Below are 19,533 nucleotides of genomic sequence, written 5' to 3' on the forward strand. Positions count from 1 at the left end.
CGGGGAGCTCACCTGGGGCTTCCCCCTTTCCCATCCCAACAATTTGGGGAAACCAAGAGCCTTGGGCTGCGCCACCAGCGGATTTAAGGGCTGGGGGCTGTAGCTGCTGGCCTGGAGCCCCCAACCCCGCTGCTACACTGACCCTGGAAGCTCAGCATTGCTCTTAGGTGGGCAGCAAAGGGCAGAGGCGTTCCCCATCTCAGGTCCTCTGGCACCTCTGGGGGCTTTTGTCTGTTGGGGGTCCCCGGTGGTAGAACAGTGATGAGCTCCCCAAACCCTTGGCTGCTGGCTCCATCCAGCCCCCACAGCCCCTGTTCCTCTCCCTGGGGATCTGCACCAAGCAAATTGCCTGGGAAGTAATTTCAGCTTTATTCTGCTGCCAGAAGTTAGCCAGGGTCCTCAGCCCTGGCCCGCCGGCAACTGGGGAAGGACTTGCCATTTCAGGTGGGTTGAGGTAAGAAGTTCAGAGCAAACCAGCAACGCGAGGCTTTCCACGTGGCACTCAGTACTTTATTATAACAGCCATAACCCTGGAGAGCAGGTGTCCTGGTTACAGAGATGCTGCAGTAGCTGTCTATCCTACAGAAACATGGAAATGCTGTGATGCACACAGTGGAATTACACCAAGAGACTATTAACACCTCCTGTGAACTCAAAATCCATGAACTCGAGTTGGGCTGCGTGGCAGTGGCTGAGGTCAGAGCCTGGCCTCAGGAAGGAGAATACTGCAGGGCACCGTCCGTGGTGGTTTGTGCAAGAGGGACCCAGAAATGCCTGTGCTGAGGCCAGGACTGCAGCTGGCATCTGCAGAGCTGGCTCTGGGAGCTCTGGTGCAGTGTGGCTGCTGTGCATTAGCTGGTGTCAGCTGGGTAAGGTAAAAGCCACTCCAGAAGTTCAATAAATACAAAGACAAGTCCTGCTTGTTTTACTTACATGGGAGCCAGAGAACATCCCATTTCTAGGACCTAGCACCACTGCTTGCGGAGTCTGGGGAGCCTGTAGGTGAGACCGGTGGAGGTGCTCTCTGTTAGGAAGGTGGCTGATCAGAAGTGTGAGGAGTTTTAGTTTTGGTGGCATGGAAAGAATGGGGGGCCACCCAAAAGGCAGTAGAATTGGTTAAATACTGTGAAGTAGGCAAGGATTCCCGAGTGCAGCCAGCCTGTTTGTCACCAGACATGCAAATGCAGATGTTGTGAATTCACCTGGCTCAGGCTGACTGCATCTCTCCACCAGCTCCCTTTGGAAAGCTCGGCGCTGCCTTCCTTTGAAAGCCACATCAGTGAACACCTCTCAGGCACACACAGAGCAGGGAGAATGATTTTGTAATACTGGTAAAATGGCTGGGCTGGCGGCTAGTGTGTTAAAAGCTTGTGCGATAATACTTTCCCCTCCTGCCAAGTTTCCTATAGATAGATCTCAAAGGCTATGAATACAAATCCTCTCGGGAAGCAGACCTAGAGAGGGAGAAGGTGTCAGTATGGGTATCAGAGTAGGAGAGGCTCTAAAAGCCTGGGCTGGTTTCTGCTTGTAACTGGTAGCAGAGCTGTTAACTGGGATGTTGCAAAGACGAAAGAGACAGCCTGGAGTGGATTTTCATCCTTCATCCCTTGGACGCTGGCTTGAGTTCAGGAGAAAGTACTCGGGCCTCGTTTGGCTGCAGATGCCGAGTCTTGTGGTTGTGCTGCGGGGCTCCGTTTCTCCTAGGAGCATTCTTCAGAGGAGAGGGAGCTGAACTTTGGCCGGGCACCACAGATGGAAGCATCTGCTTCAGGTGTTGCTGAGCCGCTGCTGAGGCTTCGAGAGGGCAAGGTCTTTGTGCTGCCTCCGTTCAGCTTCATCTCCCCGTTGGTGCTGCCTGTTCCTCTTGCAAACAGCTTGGAGTTCCTTAAGGTGCTGGCAGAAACTGCTGGGAGAGGGAATATGAGAGGGGGCAAGCTTAGAAGTGTTTGACTTACGTTCTGCTTCACCAAGCTGTACAAAGAAAACCACTTACGGTGCTTCGGTCTGGAGTGCACGGCACTGATGACGGTGGGGATTGGAGACTCCATGCTGTGGGCATAAGGAGAGAGCGTGAAGGTGGGTGTTAGCACCTGCAATTCCCGAGGGAGGGAGCTGGGCTCTGTGGGTAGAGCCAAGGGCACGGTAGGGTTGTGGAGGCTAACTCAATAGCATCTGGGCCAAGCATCATCTAGAGGAGTGCTGGTGCCTTCCGAGAGCTTACGGAAGACTTCAGAGCAAGAAGCAGGGCTGAACTGTATGGGGGCAGCTGGGGTTTGCTCTTTTTTCATCAAACCTGTACCAGACTCAAAGCTTGGGATGCCTGCTTTCTCCCTAGGTGTTCGTGTGCCTCTCTCCCACTGTCCAAGCACAAAGAAGCCCAGCTCACCTGCTTTCCTCCCCTTCCATGAGCTTCCTATAAGTGAGGATCTCCAAGTCCAGGGCCAGCTTGATGTTCATCAGCTCCTGGTACTCCTTCACCAGGTGAGCCATATCCTCCTTGCTCTTTTGGAGGGCCTCTTCGAGCTTCACCAGTTTGGCCTTGGCGTCCTTGAGGGCCATCTCCCCATGCTCTCCTGCTTCTTTGATATTCTCCTCTAAGTACAGGCACTGGGGAAGGAAGGTGGTGGAGGCGTTAGGTGTGCTGTAGTTTCAGACCTGCAGATTAGAGCTTTGTCACCCTCCCCAGGACACACCTGGCTCTTCTGGGACACAATGCAGGACCTCAGCTTCTGGATTTGGATGTTTAGGTCTGCAATCTCCCGTCGGCTGTCAAGGAGGTGACCTCCATAGGTGGCCGACTGGGTGTTGCCTTCGTTCAGCTGCAGGGGAGATGGAAGAGTGGGTTATTTGTTCTTCCTCTGCTGTAGCAAAGGAATCTGGGAGGATTCTCACTGCCCCTGGGGAGAAACATCTAACTGGGGAAAAATACCAGGGGTATGGAAGGATTTAGGGCTCATTCTCGTATTGTCTTCTGGCTGTAGCTGCGCCAGGCACAGAGCACCCTGTTGTTGTTAACCGTGTTCTTGCTCCCTCTGTTTGGAGGGGGCACCAGTGGAAGATCATTTGCTGCATCTTAGGTGGGCCGCATTGCCACTGGGAGATGTCCTTGCCTTTCTCCACTGACGGTGTGGAGAGTCTTGGGCAATGAAACTCAGCTCCTAATTTACACATGTGAATTAGGAGGAGCTGATCTGGGTTAGTGCTCTGTCCCTCCACATCTTGCTGATTCCTGTAGTTTCTAGGCTGATCTCCCTTCTTCTTTCCCTGCCTCTCCCCAGTATCAATCAGATAAGGAGACAAATACCTTTCTCCTGGTAAGTGTTTCAGCCTCCTCCCAGCTCCGAAGAGCCAGGGCTTCATACTGAGCCCTTACTTCTTCCACAATTCTGCTCAGATCGAGCTTGCATGTATTGTCAATTCCCAGAACAACAGAGATGTCCTTAATTTCTGTCAGCAGCTCCTCGAGTTCCTGAATGGCAAAGAGAGAACAGGACTGAGATATCAAGTAGTCAACAAAGCTACTTGCTGTAAGAGAATACAGCAAGTGTTCTCTAATAAGAGAAGGGAGAAAGAGGCCCCTTCTCTGAACACCTCTATCAGCAGCAGACCTGTTTTGCTCCCCAGAGCTGCTCTCATGTGCTGGAGAAACTCATGCCAGCCCTGGGGAGTCAGAAACAGGCACACAAGCTATGGTATCACTGACTGGGGGATTTGCTCTGGATGGCTGACTCTGTCACAGTTCTACGGAAAAGAATTCAAACGATGTATGCAGACTCCCCTCAGTGAACCTAAAAAGGATCCTTAATCCATGCCTGTAAACTGCGCTCCTGGGTGGTTTGTGTGCAGACAAGACAGGGCTTGCTGCCTCGCTGCCAAGCAGATGGCGTGCACCTTCACTTGGCAGCTCCCCCCAGCCTCGGTCTGCTCCTGCAAGGGTTCCCTCTTATCAGCATCTCTGTAGCTTCTTATTTACACCAGTGTGAAAGAGACCTGGTACATCTCTCCCCATCTCGTAGCTTTCATCTTGATGTTTTTGTTCTGCCCTTTTGTGCAGCAGCCTCTAATCTCTTAGAGGAGCATCTGTATACCTTGTTTGCCTTGTCTGCCTCTGACTGGGGAAACAAAGGGTGCCCTGATGTGGAGATTCATGAATAATGGAGAAGTACCCCACCACTCGTACAGGAAACAGGATTATCAGTGCATTTTTTTCCTTACTGTTGTTCAGTCTTTGAGCTTCTTTGTTAACCTTTGAGCACTTTAATGGCTATATGAGAAGATGCATGTGTATTGCAAGGACTTGAGCATCCTCTGCCAACAAAAAAACGAAACCCAAACCAAACAAAAACCCACCCCCAAAGTAGAGATTTATTAATGAGGATCAAGGCTGGGGATTTCATCTGATTCATGCTAACATACTGTGAGGAAAGATGTCAAGCAGTTAACCACCCACGTTTACCTCTCCGCTGGGTGCATGTGCCTGTACATTGATGTCAGTCAGAGCAACAGGCATGGGCGAGAAAATGACTAACCTGAAAACCAGCTGTGGAGAGGAGCAAGCAGAGAAAGAGAGGTGGAGGGTAATTTCTGTGCATAAAGGGTGAGTTGTAAAAGAAATATAGACTGCTGCTGAGGGCAACAGTGTGGGACCTAAGAGAAAGCAGCTCAAAAGGAAGGCAGCAGCCTCCCGGGTGGGGTGTTGGACGTGGATTCAGAGCAGGATCTGATTTCTGACTACCCCTGTAATTGCCTTGCAACAGGAGTAATTTTAGAGAAGTAAGGCCTCACGGCTGGATGCAGGCAGGCCGTGAGTTCTGATGTATTTCTGGCATTATGCAGGGCATTCTGCTTCTCTGTGCCTCGGTTTCCCCACAAAGGGTAATGACATTCCTCTGTCAAGCATTTTAATTGTTTGTATTGGTGGAATTCAGACAAATCATTAGTATTCCCCAAACACTGCTGAGCCTGCTCGGTAGCATTTTACAGGCTCTGAGTAAGTGCCTGAAATCACATCACCGTTTGAGCAGATGCAGGCACACTGCGCCCTTTGGGTTTGTTCAAAGGCCTGCAGACGCTGCATCCTTCCCCCCGTGGTGAAATCACATCCGACTGCATACTCCTTCCAGTGGGAACGGAGCACGTTGGGTTGGGTTACGACAGCGTTCAGCACCTCTCCCAGGTTCACAGTGGCTTGTCCTGTTTTGCTGTGAGCCTTTCCTCTGGATCCGAAGAAAATAACACTCGGCTCACTCAGCACCTGCCCAAGGTCTGGAGGCAAACTCTGGCAGCAGGGGTTAGGAGCTGAGGCTAAACACAGCCAGCGGGGGGTTTGGTGGGGGTTTGGGACTGATGGAGGGCTGCTGCTCCCAGAGCTGTGGGGCAGAAGAAATGTCCTGATCAAACTTCTTATGGAGCTGGCTCCCTTAAGGGAAGGGGATTAGCTGATAGATGCTGCTTTATGCCCTTTATCTAGTAGTTGGCTGCAACTCTACCAGGCAAGCGCTCATTTTGGTGCAAACTGGGAACAATGACCTCTCTGTATTGGGAATGTCCTCAAAAAGGTTTTTTTTTTTTTTTTTCACAGAAGCTTGCACATGTGCCAGGGCTGCTCTCTCGATTGCGTTTTTACCTGTTCGTAGATGGTTTTCTTCAAATTCATCAGCTCCTGAAGCCCATTGAGTTTTACCTCCAGCTCAGTTCTATGCAAGGTACTCGCGTCTAAATCCTGCAGGAGGTGGAAAGTGTATTAATGAATAGTTTGTTTGAAGTGAATTAATGAATAGTTTGTCTTTGGGTCGTAGTAAGAAGTCTTTTCTGTTGCCCCCATGCCCCCAGCAAGTGTTGCTTGCTGTTTATTGCCTGGTGCTTGTGAAATTGCTCTCATGCTGTACAGGCAGGGAGGCTTTTTGTGGAGACTTCAGCTCTGCAGGTTTTGTTTTTTTTTTGTTCTGTTTTTTGTTTTTTTGGGTGAGAGCTTTGGTAGAAGTTTCAAATAGGTAGGGTGGAGAAGGAAGCAGGCAGGGCTGGTCCGTACCCACTCATCTTTTGTTCACCACAAAAAGCAGGGGTTATTGAAAACTGATGCTGTCCACAGAAGTTGCCAGAACTGCCCTTACTGGCTGATGACTGTGTCAGGGAAAACATGCAATTAGCCATAATGATAATTTGCGGAGAACATTTCCTCTGTCTAATAATATCCTGCATTCCTGCACCTTGGATTTTTTTCTTTAATGTAAAGACTGCGCACAAAGCCTTCCATTTGCGCTGATATTCAAATGCAGCTACCTCTGGGACGGGATGTTTAAGCAGGGTGTGGCCACGCAACAGGTAGCAAAAGCAAACACTTTTATCAATTTCCAGCTTTTTCCAACCCATGCTGTCATTCTGTGAGGAAACGTGCCAGGGAACAGAGGTGTTGTCTCGGGGGGTCTGGGGTACAGAGCTCTCCAGGCCAGGTCTGGCCAGGGCAATCGCGGTGTGGCTGGACACAGGCTCAGGCTGACCCCCTGGTGCTTCTGCCAAGAGCCACGGGGCTCTTCTGTAACCACAAGCAGCCCAGACTTGCTTATACTTCTATTGAAATTGTGACCATGTTCACCACTCCGCTGTCTTCTTCAAGACCTTATTACCCCGTCAAACCTCAGTGGTACAAGGGCTCTTATGCTCCTGGCTGGCTGGTGTAGAGACCATGTAGATGAAAAGCTCCCCATGCCACTGACCTTTTTGAGCTCCATGAAGGTGTATTCCATGCCACTACAGAGGCGAATTTCATCCTCGTATCTAAAGAGAGTGGAAAAAAGTTGTCAGAAATTGCACATGAGTCTCTGGGTTGCTTAACATTGTCTTGCTTGTCCCCCAGACATTGACATCCAGGCTTTCTGCTTTTACTATGATATCCCACCTACTTGACGTCCTCTGCCTCTAAATAACAGCAGGAGAGAAACCTCTTAGGAATGGGCATCTGGACAAGAGAGAGGGTAACAAGCTCCCACATGCCAGCTACTCTAGATTAACACCATTAGCACTTTCAGACTGAAAAAAAAAAAAAAAAAAAAAAAAAGAGTAAGAGGAGGTAGCTTTAACTCTGATTTAATTTGAGGGCTAAGCAACCTCAGGTTACCTCACATTTGCCACAAAGAGAGAGCAGGCACTGCAAAGTGAGGTGTGGTGAGCTGTTCTCTGTGAAAGCCAGTTGCATGCCCAAAGAGTCCCAGATTTTTACCCTAAGCCTTTCTCTTCTGTTTCTTTCAGGTATCCTCAGCATTTAATCTTCAGAATCTGAGAGGCTTCTCGAGGGAGAAAGCTTTGCTTGTGTAAAATCAGAGAAAACGGGACTGGCATCAGAACTTATCTTAAGTGTAAGCATGATTAGTGAAGAAACAGAAGACCTGACAAAGCAATTCACGGAAAACAGTGCCCACAGACCAGAAGGTAACAAAAACCGTACGGGACAGGGTGGAGTCCTAATGGCTAAATATCCAGCAAGGGAACCAACCCTGCAGGTGTTTAAAAACGGGTTTAATATGGCAGGACCAGGATGGCAAAGACTTAGTCTGGGGCAAACGCATTTCCTGAAGGCTGGCACCAGGCACGAGAGACTAGTTTAAGGAACACACCAGTCCTTGTTGGCTCTTGTGGCAAGTGTGTGGCTTGCCCCGATGCTGCTGAGAGCAGCAATCTAAGCAGGAAACCGCAGGGTCTCTTTTAGGCCTGATCTGTGACCAGCAGTAGGTGGTTTGTTTGCCGTGCATGAGGCCAGAAGCATTCTGTGATGGGTGTCTGGTATCTCCCGCTGTGCTGCAGGACACACTAGGGGCGTGTTGGCTGTTCTGCTGAGACCGGAGCAGGCCGTGCTCCCAGGGAGGCCCTGGCTTCCCTGCGCTTCCAGGACACCTCAGGCTCCTCCTGCCCTAATGTGCTCATAGCGTTTCCAGGCTGGGAATTAAGCCTTTGAGTGCTACTTGCAGATGTCACCAAATTGGAGGGCTAAGATCTTTGCAAATGAGGTAAAATGGTATTTCCTAACAGAGGAGTGATAATAAAATCCGGAATGACAGCCGCATTCTGTTGTTTGACGGTCGGGTGCATCATCACTCTGGCTACAAGCTCTGCTCTGCTGCTGAACAAACTTTTACCAGAAAGAGGAAAAAGCATTGGGAATGCAGCACAGGGGACTGCTTTGCAGGGCAAGGGGGTAAGTCGTGCCTGTGAGCTGACCTGGAATATTGAAAACAGTTCCCTGGAGCCATTGCTTCCTCCACAGAGGAGATAGCGAGGGCACAGGAGGGATCCGATTGTCACAGGCTCTACAGTTGGGCACTTCTAAGGCTCCCCTTTTGTATCCCCATGGTGTTAAACTCACCCTTTCCTTGCCTGCTTTTATAGGGCCAGGCAGCGTGGCTAACAAGATTTACCTGTCTGGTTTTTCTGCTCTTCAGCTGGAATGTTAGCCATGCTGCCAGTAACTATGTACCGAGCTTAATTACAGCCTGCCACTCTTCCTTCATCCTCATGGCATCTCAGCCCAATCCCAGTCTGTCCCAGCCTGCTGAAGCAGCTTCGCACATTGCCGGGCGCTGACATAATCCTGCGTGTGGAACAAACAACGCTCCTGCCTGAAAGGGAGCAGGCCAAGCAAGCCAAACATGCTCACCGCACGGCTCCGGAGGGACGTGGCGGCCGGGAGGTGACTCACATGGGGATGGAGCCTTCCACAAACACATTACAGCATTTATCTCCTTAAAGGTAATCCTCAAGCAATCATGCATTAAGGCACAAATCCATCCTATCTCACTTCATGCACTTAAGCCGCACTTGAGACAGGCGTCTGGTCGCCTTGGGCTCCTTCCATAATCAGTGAAGCAAAATCAGAGCTGAACTGCATTTCAGGCAGGCTGCGTTCCTCTCTGGACACACCTCCAAGACTACCTTAGGGTGAAGATACAGTGGTGGGATAGATCTGAGCCTGGTGGCATGGAATTAAGTCAGTCTCTCTTGTGGAGCAAGGAAAGGGGTGAGGGAACCACTGAAAACCAGCTGCAAAGGCAGAGGTACGTTGGTTGACCAATCTCCAGGGGGAAGGCTTGACTGTCATAATCCCTGGGTCTCAGTAATGGCCCCTCCAAAGGCTGGCAACTCCGTATTTTCCTGCAGTGTTCTCCTAGTCCCACCCCAGAGTTGCTCGGCACATGCAAAAATTCCCTGCCTTCTCATTCAAATGGCTCTTTGCATGTGCAAATCACGCGTGGGGAGCTGAAGCAAAGGCTTCACCCCTGGGCAGTCCTACTCGAGGATGTTTTGGTATTTGATTTTTAGCTTGATTTCCTAAAGAAGCAGGGTTTGAGACCCTGTGTCAGCCTTCGATTTATTCCTTTGTCCCTTCTCCATCCTCTCACTTTGGAACAGTGACAACGGAAAATTGACGCTGGTGAATGTTACCCTAAGGAAGCTGGAGAAGGTGAAAACATCCCAGCTAGCTAAGTCTCCTGTGTGTCTTCTGGAAAGCAATCCCTTAACAGGAAAGACGGACAAATCAAGGCCTTCCCAAGGAGCACTGACAGGCAGATTCACTTAGGATCTCTTGGGCAGCAGCCTGCCTGGGCACCACTGCATGCATGGCTATGTCTGGAGTGCCACAGCAGGGACGAGCAGATGCCCAATTAAAATTGCTAGTGGAGTTACTGCCTTTTGCTTCCCCAAAAATATTTCCCTTGGGAAAAGAAACCTCTGCAAGAGCTGGAAGCCTCCAAAATTTGCATGGTTTAAGTAGACCATTCGCTCCAGAAAAACAACTGGGCTGAGGCAGTTGTCTTGCAGGATTCAACAGAGCCAGTGTGGGTTAGGACGGGGTTGGATTGCTGCCTGGAGAAAGCTCAGCAGAAGCAGCACTTCTCTCCCCGTGAATCACCAGTGGCCGGGAGCAGCTCAGCGGATTGTCACTGTCGCAGAAATCCACCGGCGCTGGCTTCGGGGGTTAGCAGCACCCAATGACAGGGTGGGTTTTGCTTATTTGCTGCTTAGGCCACCCTGGCAGGGCTTGTGCCTTGCAGCTCACAAATAGAAAGTGGAGTGGGAGGGCTCTGTAAGTGAAGGAAGAGTGCTCGGAGGAGCAGTGTCATTTCCGAAGGCTGTTTTCCTGTGGCTGCGTAGTCCCACAAAGCGGGAACTTTTCCCAAGACCAATGGTTGTGCCTGCTCATAATAAACTGCTCAAATAAACTGCTCATAAACTGGTGCCCGGTGTGGATTCCCTGCTGTCTGATCCCGTGCAGGTTTACATGCTATGTCCTTACCCCCTGTGTGTGTTGGGTCGGGGGGTGGTCCTGTTCCTCTAGCTGGTCATGGGCTTTGAATTTCTAGCAGTATAGCATATCTGTCTTGTCTACCCGTTTGTCCAACTAGGTTGAAACTGTCCAAGATCAGAAATAAGGAGGGAAACACACAGCCAACCAGTTTGCCTAAGCACCTTTATCCCTAAGAAACTGGGCTGAGAAATAAATGCAGGCATTCATTTAAATTCATAAAAATAAATTGCCAGACATGGGCAATTAATGAGGTAATTACTGAGAACAAATGAGGGTACAAGCTGTGAGAGCAGATACGTGTGACTGATCTGATGTTTCTCTACCAGCCTGACTGTTTTCCTATCTGGGTTTTCCTGACTGTCACAGAATAAAACAAGGAGTATCTCTTGTAACAGCACGGCCACAGAGCCTTTTCTTCCCAGGGGATGTACAAGGAGGAACAAGTGCCCCCAGAGATGTCTTGAGGTCTTATTCCCTTTCCTAAAACATTTAAATGGCACAATCCCTCTTATGGCTTAAATCCAAGTTCAGGGTGGCTACCTGTCAGCAAAGCAAGCAGCAGTGATTCCAAGTCTGTTAGTGAAACCAGCATCCAAATGAAGTACAGGCACCCACCACGAGGAACTCGGGGATTTGTAGGCATCTGTACGTAAGTGCATCAGTTCTGGAAAGATGCTGAGCATAATGATTTCAGCATAAGGTCAAGAGCCAACCTCTTAGCTCCTCTTCCTGCTCTGCCACCAGCTCGCCCCATGCAGCTGCTGTCTCCCCGTTACCCCGTCCGTAAAGCGGAGGTATCAATCCTTCCCCTAATTTGCAGACACGTTGAGCAGCTGGTTTAATCAAGGTCTGCAGGGAGCTTTAAGATCCTTGGGCTAAACTCTGGAGAAGGGCACTGTTATTATTTATGCATCGCTTTGTTCATCAGGAACAGGTTTGGGCTATTATTACAGCGATGTCTATCAGCGCCAGCGGAGGGGTAGGCCCTTAGCATTGTTGTTCTGTTTTGACAGTGCCCACAGGTGGGTCGTCGCTACAAATCAGCACGGAAGGCTCCAGAGAGCTTGTGTAGGCAGCTGGGTGTAACTGTAAGGGAAAGTATCTAATTGTGGATTCATCTGTGCGGTATGCAAATGACACCGATAATAAGGAGAGCATTGTCTTCTTAAATGAGCCACGGAGCATCTCAAATCTTCTTATCAGAAGATCTCGAAGCTCTTGACAAAAGCAGCGATAAGCGCTCTGCAGCTGGCCCTCTCTTAAACTTCCAGCTGCCTTCCTATTTTCTGTCCAGAGGTTTTCTGGGTAAGAATTTGACTCCTTGGTCAAAGCAGAATTTTGCTTTAAATTTTGTGGGGAGAATAGGGAAAAGAGGGGGTGTTTGTTAATGCTAAGTAGTCTAGTCCATAAAACAGTTTGGGGAGGAAGTTTTGGCTTGTGATAACAGCGTGGAGAATAAATAATTCTTTGTTTTATTGGCTGTCATTCCTGGTAATATTGTTGCCCAGAGATGTACTCTGGTCTGAGGCCTTTCTCAGATGCCCTGATGATTTGCTTTCTATGGGTTACTTCCATCTCTAGTTAGGAAGAGGCTAGGAAGCTAACCTCTCAAATGCACAGTTCCGTTTGTTCCTCGGAATAACTGGCTGGCTGTGTTGAATCACTGCCACGCTACTCCTTGTCCATGCAGCTTAACCCGTACCTTGCAAACCCGTTCCCCCTTGCACATCCAAGGATATACCAGGATATACCTACTTGCTTCGAAAGTTATCCATGGTGCTCAGGACCTTTGTCAGCTCCAACTCAAGATTTTCCTGCTCATAGTTGAGTGCCTTCATCTCTTGATTCATTTTGCTCATGTACTGATCGTAGATGGCCTTCATGTCTGATTCGGAGTGGGAGTTGTCTTGGTCCTTCAGGAAATTCCACCGTGTTGTCAGGATCTTGTTCTGTTGCTCTAGGCACTTGACCTGCCGAAGAAATTTCAGAGCCTTCAGCAACACCAACAGCTGATAGCAAAACTGACCGAGTGCTTCTGGTCTGGAGACCTCTGGAGTAGCTGCTGGACCTAACTGAGATCTCCAGGTAAGAAGGAGAAACCCCCTAAAGAACAGACCTGGGACATGCAGAGGTTTTACACGTTACATGCTGCTTAATTTCTTGATAGGAAAGTGAAAGAGCATCTCTTATTAAGTCGCTGAAAAATAACAATTGTTCAGTGCTAGTCCCCTTTACCTCCGAAAGTATGAAATAAAATCTGAAAATCCACTACTGATCATGCATAGATGTGTTGTGTAATGGGATTCTGATTTTACTGCCTCAGAGTGGCACAAACTCAAAACATCAGAAAAGATAACTCCTTTCAGATCTGTAGGATTACACCATGGCAAAGCCTGAGTGATGAATCAGAGTCCTGGGTTGTATTGCAAAGCAGCACAGAGAAGAACTATGGGAACTCTAGAGAGTGAGTGAATAATTAGGCTCCATGTGAGGTCTCTGTGTGCCTGTCTGCTTGAGAGAGGATACATTGCATTCTCATCCACCCACTATTCAAATCTGGCACTCTTCTTTCCTAATACTCACAATCTGGACAGTAATGCTCAGTGTTCATCTTCAAAGCTCTTGACTAGCTTTAATTAATTATTTAATTGGTACTTCTCTGTCGCATTGCTCTGTGAGCAAAACCAAACTCCTTCAGTTGCATTTTGGCTGGTGATTTCTGAGCTGTCAGTTGCCTCCAGAAACCTTCTGTCATGGAGATGATGCAATGCTGAGATAAGTGCATCTGCGCTGCAAAGAAGGTACAGCTTCAGCGATGCCTTGCGCGGCGAGAGCAGTGGAGTGCAGGAGGCTGTGTAACTTCTTGTGGCCACAAGCAGCATCAGTGAACTGAAGAGACAGTTCCCTGCGGCTGAGCACTTCACAGATGCACACGGTGAGAGACAGCATCTTTCCCAAAGAGCTGCTTATCTGAGCAGAGAGAGAAGTGGGAGCGTAGTGCAGCCAAGCAAAGCAGTTCTCAGATGTTTGCAGTCTGTTATTAGCAGAAGGGGTAGGAGCTTTAAGATCTGCCAGGTCTCGCTGTTAGAGACCTAATCCTTTTTTTCCTGATAACATAGTACATGTCTGTAGACATCAAGTCGGTCGTCCAGTCTGGTGACTGTCTGCTCTGTCCTGGCTCTAAACCAGTGTCACATTCTGTGTGCATGCGTGAGGCTGCGTACCTGCAGGGTGATGCTGTGGCGGAGCCAGAAAGGGGCATTACAGGTGGCATGAGGAAGTGGCCTCTGGGGCTACCTGTCAACAATTGGGCCATTTGTTCTCTCCATCTGAGGCATCTTAGGGAGTGCAATAGGGCATCCCTCAGAAGACTGTGGTCAGCAGGGCTGGGATCAACCTGCGGGACTGGCTGTGGAGAACAACTTCTCATATTAAGGCAGCTTCCCCATTTGCTACTAGAATAGTAAATGGTTGCATTGGCTGCTGTTCTAAGTCTCTCACTGACCCTCACATCAAGTCTCAGTTCCTGACCTTGCTCCTAATGGTTTGTTGCTCTTTTTCCCCCTTAACTTCTCAATCTCTTTCCTGTTCTCAAGCCATACCCATCCGCTGGGCTGAACTGCTTTCATCTTGGCTTCTCATACAGCATCCTTTCCTGCAAAGTCGTTTAATGTGAGCTTTGCAGCAGAATAATCACCCAAATCTGGCCTCATATCCTGGGAAGACCATGACTGAACACAGAAGTGACCAAAGCGTAGTCCTTGAAGGCCTCTGCACCTGAGCTGCTCAAGGCAAAGGCAGGGCCTCAAACAGGGACGTAGTTCCTCGGCTGTTCGTTGTCTTTCACCTGGACATATCTGGAGCAAATGGAAAGGAAATACTAGCAGATCTGGAACAGCCTGCTGGAAGCTCATCAGCAGCAAGCTCCTAAAGTTATTGTTGTCAATTACCTGAGGAATTAGCCGCTCAGGCTTGAGACCATCTGAATTCCCGATTAAAAAGACAAGTTCTCTGTGACAAGGAAGTGTCATTACTTTCTTCTGGAATGAGAGCCCGAGGCAGATGGTTGAAGTTTACCACTTACGTGCCACTTGAAGCTGCAGCCTTCAAAGCTAAATGCAGAAGCTGCAAGTGCTGAAGACAAAGCCGCCTAACTAAGGTGGAGCATTTGTATCTTCTGTCCATCAGGCCCATGCTTATCGGCAGGCCACCAGGTTGGGCTTATCGTGAAATCTGGAGCCTCTGTCACTTCTTCCATCTCTGTTTGCACGGAACAGGCTGGTGCCTGTGGTCTGGCTTACGTACGTATTGTCACTGTGTGGTCTTGCCCCATCTCCCCTGCTCCCATCCTTTCTCCTGTGGTCTGGTTTCTGAGCAGGGCTGGCTGTATGTGCACGCATCCCTCTTGTTCTGGATAGTCAGAGGACCAGGTCAGCAGCACATGCAACAAAACCTATCCAGGTGATTTCCAAAGCAGTTGTTTTCCAGCTTTGCATTGCCAAAATCAGTGCTTAGAAAAGCACAGACGCGGAGGCTGCCTTGCTCCTCCATGCAGGGTCAGCCCCCTGGCACCACCACCTGCCTGTTTGCACATGTGGGTGTGGTGGGTACACAACTATTCGGTTGGGATAGATGCTATGAGAGATGGTCCCCCCCGCCCTTCTCCTTCCCAGTGTGAACTCAGGTCCTCTTATAAAGAAAATAATAATAAATAAATAAAATCCCAAGCTGTAGTAGCTTGGCATTGAGAGCCTGTATTGTAGACTGCAGTGAAGCAATCCTCCTAGGAGATTACCATCTGTTTACAGAGCACCAGGGCTTTGCAGAAACCTGCCTCGGCTGGATGAGTTGTTTTCCTTTGAGAAAATCTTCTGCCTTCTCATGGATCTTAAGAGATGAAAGCGACACTTTCTTGGCTGAGCGTGCAACCCCTCACGGTAAAAACCACAGAGGAGGGAGGTGTTAGGGGGGGGTCTCCCTTGCCCGCTCTGCACCTCCAGGGGTGAATTTCCAGCTGTCTTTCAGCAGCCAGAGAAGAATTGGAGCGGCCACCTCAGGCAGCGTCACTGCTCGTGGCTGTTTGTCCACCACAGGAGCCCAAGGCCTGCTCTGTCCGGCACCGTGCCTCCACCACCCTGCTGTGCTCAGGGAGGGCCAGGTCCCCGATGGCAGAGGTCACCCAGGGGGTGACAGGCACAGTGAAGGAGACACGCAGGCCACCCGCTGCTGCTGACCACAGATGTGGCCCAGCTTTACCTAGGGATGATGCTAGCCCTTGTCAAAAGAGATAGCACCGAAGGAATAACTAATTGGGTAATTAGCCTGATATTCAGAGCCTGGCAGTGGTTAGCTGAAGGCCTCCAGAAGTCCCCTGCCAGACTGGTTAGCGTTTGCTTCCCCGCCACCCTCCTCATCCCCACGCTGCACCGTGGTCCTCAGCAGCTCGCCTTACCTTCTCAATTAGGGTCACAAACTGGTTGTTGAGCAGCTTGATGTCCTCCGTCTCCTGCTGCCGCATGGCTTGGAAGTCGGTGTCGATATCAAGGTGCACGGGAGCCAGGAGCCTCCCGTCGATGGAGAAGTAAGAGGAGCTCTGGTATCCGCCATCCCCGTGGAGGCTGAGGGAGCTGTAGCCATTGCTGGCCACGCCGTTGGGGCTGCAGCGGCCCAGGCGATCTGGGGACGTGCTGGCTGCTTTTCCTCTGCTCATCTTCCCTGACACCTCCCAGGAGGAGAGGGAGCCACTAGTGAAGGCTTTGCAAGGGTTAGTCATGCTCAGCTTGTGGCTCTGCAGCTCTAGGGGAGGAGAAGGGAGGGAAGGGAGAAAAAAAAAAAAGAGATGAAGTTTTCTTGCTGCTGCTGCCTCAAAGGGAAGGAGAGTAGTGGCACGCTGAGGAGCTTGGTCGGCTAATTCCTGTCTCCTCAGCTCGTGGGTTGGCTAATAAATTACAAGCACCTGTTCTCCTATGTTCATTAAACGGAGGAGGGTGTAACCGTTGATGTAATCCAGATCAACCTGTTGGCTTCTCTTTTTTTTTTTTTTTTTTTTTCCTCCTCTCTCTGTACCCTCCTTTCTTCAGGAGCTTGTTTGTGTGGTGAGGGCATAGGCACTCGCAGCAAAAACAAATCACTCACAGGTAATTCACCGGGCCCCAAGCGGCTGCTTTCCTCATCCTTAAATGGTGAAGAAAGCAGCCAAAGGAGCTGGGCTGCTGCAGGCTCGGGGAGGACGGCTCTGAGCCTGGCTGCTGCCGTCGTGCTTGGCGCACGGAGCCCAGGTTCAGCCCATGGCTGGTCTCCAGCCAAAGGGATTGTGATTTTTTTGGGAGTGGGGAGTGTTTGGCTGAGGAAATTGTAAAGCAAGAGTCAGAATTTGCTCAGGGTAGGAGTTTGGAAACGTGTCTCAAGCTTGTCATAATTAGACTTGCTCATGGTCTTCCGTTGACCACGCAGGTGCATCACGCAAGCCTCTGATGGTCTGAGTGTTTGAGGGGTGTTAGGTCTGGTCTGGAGACCCCTTGGGTGGGCCAAGAGTCCTTGAGGTCATTTGGTCAGCTGGCCTGGCAGCAACAGGGGCCTTCAGAACCACCAAGCTGGATCTCAGAAGTGCCCATGTCCCTCTTTGACACCTGCCTTTCCCCTCCCCGAAAGCTGTGTAAAAGCTAACTTTGGAGACACCAAAAACCACTGTCTTTTAATAAATTCTAGCCTGCTGAGGTGGCACGCCCTTAAATACTTGTTTGGACCTAGGCATAAACCAACGTTGGACACGGCTCTCTTGAAAGCGTTTTCCTGCTTTAGCTCAGTTTCTCATGTGAAAAAGCAGGACAGAAGAACACCCACTTCAGCCTCCTTTGCTTGATTAGCATTGCAGCGTTCTCAGGAAAGGGGATGGTCTTCTCTGCCCCAAATCTGCAATTTCCATTTTGTGGGAAAGCTGCTGTTTTTTATGGACTGCTTCTGCCCCACGTTGGAAGGCAAGCTGGGAATTTCCCTGCTGAATGTAGTGGGAGAAAACTTGGGTCTGTCACAGACCTGCTCCAATAAGAAATGTGTCTGATGATAGTAGGGGTTCTGGTATTAAAAGAGCTTCCCAGGGAAGCTGACCCATTCTGGTGGGGTTATCCTTTTCTTCAAGTGTAGTTTCAGTGTTTTGCCAAGAACAGCGTGCTTTCCCAATGGCACATCCATCTTGCCTCACATGTTTCCTGTGATAATCCATCTGAATACAGAGTCCCTCGCTCAATGGATCAGTGTCAGATTTTCCAGCTTAATCCCGATGCTTAATTTTGAGGATTAAATCAAAATATATGGTTGAGAGATGACAAAGCTCATGGCTCTCGCAAGGTGAGGTGAGATTATCTCATCGTGGGCTGCTCGTTTGTGGCTTTGTGGTTGCAGGCACATCAGTGTTGCTGATTAGCATCAGGTCACGGGGCCACGTGGCAGGTTTTTTGCTTCATCTTGTACCGAGGGCAGTTGTGATGGCTCCCTAGGAATGATCCCTCCAAGGGAAGGAGATAGAGGTGAAATTAAGCTAGTTCAATTTAATAGCAGCTGCGAGCTGTGTTCTGCACGGAGCTAGGCTGGGTGCTAGCACGATGGTGTTTTGCAATATCCCAGGGAGTGCTGCTGCAGAGAAAGCACTGCTGGTCACTGCGTTGGCAACCACATCTCCCTGAGCATCAGTCCCCACTCCTTTCTCCTGCAAGCATCGATCCTTTGTCTCCCCATTATCTTTTCCTTGAAGTGAAACTTCTAACACTGGCTCCAGCCTGTAAGAACATCCAGTCTGGCTGAAATAGCATTGTGCAGTGCAGAATGTCAAGGTTTAAAACAAGAACAAACGTTTGTCCAGATCTAGTTGTAACATTCTGGTTTTGGAGTCCTGGTTCCTGTATAGGATCACGTACTACATCCTGTGTTCTCTCTGCTAGGTGCTGCTCAGGTGCTGGGGAGGGAAGCAGGATCGCTCTGCCACAGAAAGATGCTGGAGGAAGATGGCTGAGGATTAAAGCTCCCTTTCATGCTTGGGAAAGGCGGGATGGAAAGCTATTTTCCAGGGGTAGCAATGGGGCCTCTCTGCTCTGAGATGAGCAAGGTTTTTCAAAGCTCTGCCTCCTTCCAGGAGGACGGGTATAATTTGCCATAACCCTCTAAGGAAAAGTGTGTGCAAGTGGTCATCTGCTGGCAGGTGATGTGAGGATATGTGGGAAGAGCTTGCAAAGAGAGGATTATCTTGTTTTCTAACCTCTCCTTTCTAGGCACAAGCTGAAGCTCCTGTGGTCCCACCTGCTTGGCAGTGGGGTGAGATGGGGACCCAAACTTGCCCCTTTAGGGAAGAGAGTGCTGCTGCTGCTGGGTCCTAGGGAACCTTAATTTCAGTCTAGTGAGAGCATTACTCCTCGGCAGTGCTCCAACAGCCTGACCTGATCCTGAGATTGATGCTGCTCTTTGGTCTTTTAGGCGCACTTAAACGTGGAAACCGGTGACCCTGTTCCAGGGATGGAGAAGGGAGGGCTGCTTCACACGGTGTGCAGCCAAAGCCTCGCTGCGTGTTTCTCTCCCTTGCTGTCTTCCCTGCCCTGTGGGAGAGGCAGTGCTGAGTCAGGGTGTTTTTTTCTCTTCCTGCTGATGTTCTTGATGCTCCTCCTCAGCCAGGTATTTGGTTCAATTTGGAAATGGCTGTTCTCCAAAATCTGGCTTTGAGATTTGGTGCCAGCCGTGTTGACTGCCCAGCAAAACAAGCTGAAAAAAGGATCTGAAGCAAGGGGGTTGGGCCGGATGATCTTCAGAGGTCCCTTCCAACCACAACCATTCTGTGATTCTGTGAGCAGGAGGGGTGGAGATGTGATGAAGATGAGGTGGAGAACGTGATGAAGGGTTCAGCCACCTCCAGCCTGTGTCCTGCCCGTGTCTGTGCAGCCTGGTCTGGCTTGATCCTGATCCCTTCAGATGAAGGAGCTACCACCCAAAGATGCTGAGTGACCTGAGGGTCTCCCATTTTGGAGATGTTTTTGCAGCAAGGCAACGCATTGCTTCGAGCTTGCGGTGTGGTTGTTTGGTAGGTTGAGGTCTGGGGGTGGGCACGGGGCAGCTGAAGCCACCACGGGGTCACTTGTGGGTGGTTAAGCCTCTGTGCAAACAAACCTGGAGCCTTGTCACCTTTCCCTTGGTACATGGAGATTTATCCCAGCCATCTGGCAAAGCACCTTGTAGGGCTATTGGCTCAA

At 49.9% G+C, this 19,533-nt stretch overlaps 2 protein-coding genes across 5 annotated transcripts in view; one reads left to right on the forward strand and one right to left on the reverse strand.

Moving 5' to 3' along the window:
- Nucleotides 1-488: 488 nt before the first annotated feature.
- Nucleotides 489-16,405, reverse strand: LOC311424769 (keratin, type II cytoskeletal 80-like). 2 transcript variants are annotated; one of them, XM_084500170.1, is made up of 9 exons: nt 15,753-16,405; nt 12,056-12,270; nt 6,717-6,777; nt 5,627-5,722; nt 3,305-3,469; nt 2,694-2,819; nt 2,387-2,607; nt 1,994-2,049; nt 489-1,903 (listed from the first exon to the last, which is right to left on the reverse strand). In XM_084500170.1, the coding sequence occupies exons 1-9, from the start codon at nt 16,071-16,073 to the stop codon at nt 1,701-1,703; spliced, it is 1,464 nt and encodes a 487-aa protein (XP_084356296.1). In that variant the 5' UTR covers nt 16,074-16,405; the 3' UTR covers nt 489-1,700. The 2 variants fall into 2 exon arrangements, with proteins under 2 accessions (XP_084356296.1, XP_084356295.1); XM_084500169.1 differs by having other exon boundaries at nt 489-1,906.
- LOC311424764 (keratin, type II cytoskeletal cochleal) overlaps nt 7,261-19,533 on the forward strand; it is a 31,985-nt gene continuing 19,712 nt past the window's right edge. Inside the window, exons 1-2 of one of the 3 annotated variants that reach the window (XM_084500164.1) lie at nt 8,604-8,742; nt 12,262-12,385. The gene's annotated coding sequence lies outside the window, so the exon portion shown is untranslated. Of the gene's footprint in view, nt 7,429-8,603; nt 8,743-12,261; nt 12,386-19,533 lie in introns of those variants that run through there. The other 2 variants (XM_084500163.1, XM_084500165.1) reach the window with 2 other exon arrangements.

The sequence above is a fragment of the Aythya ferina genome (assembly GCF_964211825.1).
Source record: "Aythya ferina genome assembly, chromosome: 28".
Lineage (NCBI taxonomy): Eukaryota > Metazoa > Chordata > Aves > Anseriformes > Anatidae > Aythya > Aythya ferina.

What these genes read in the sequence shown, in the direction of transcription:
- LOC311424769 (XM_084500169.1), bottom strand. Translation starts at nt 16,073, where the DNA reads ATGACTAACCCTTGCAAAGCCTTCACTAGTGGCTCCCTCTCCTCCTGG. An exon ending in CCTTCATGGAGCTCAAAAAG is followed by an intron (nt 5,723 to 6,716) that starts GTCAGTGGCATG and finishes CACCTCCTGCAG; the next exon opens with GATTTAGACGCGAGTACCTT. An exon ending in GCACTCCAGACCGAAGCACC is followed by an intron (nt 1,907 to 1,993) that starts GTAAGTGGTTTT and finishes TCCCTCTCCCAG; the next exon opens with CAGTTTCTGCCAGCACCTTA.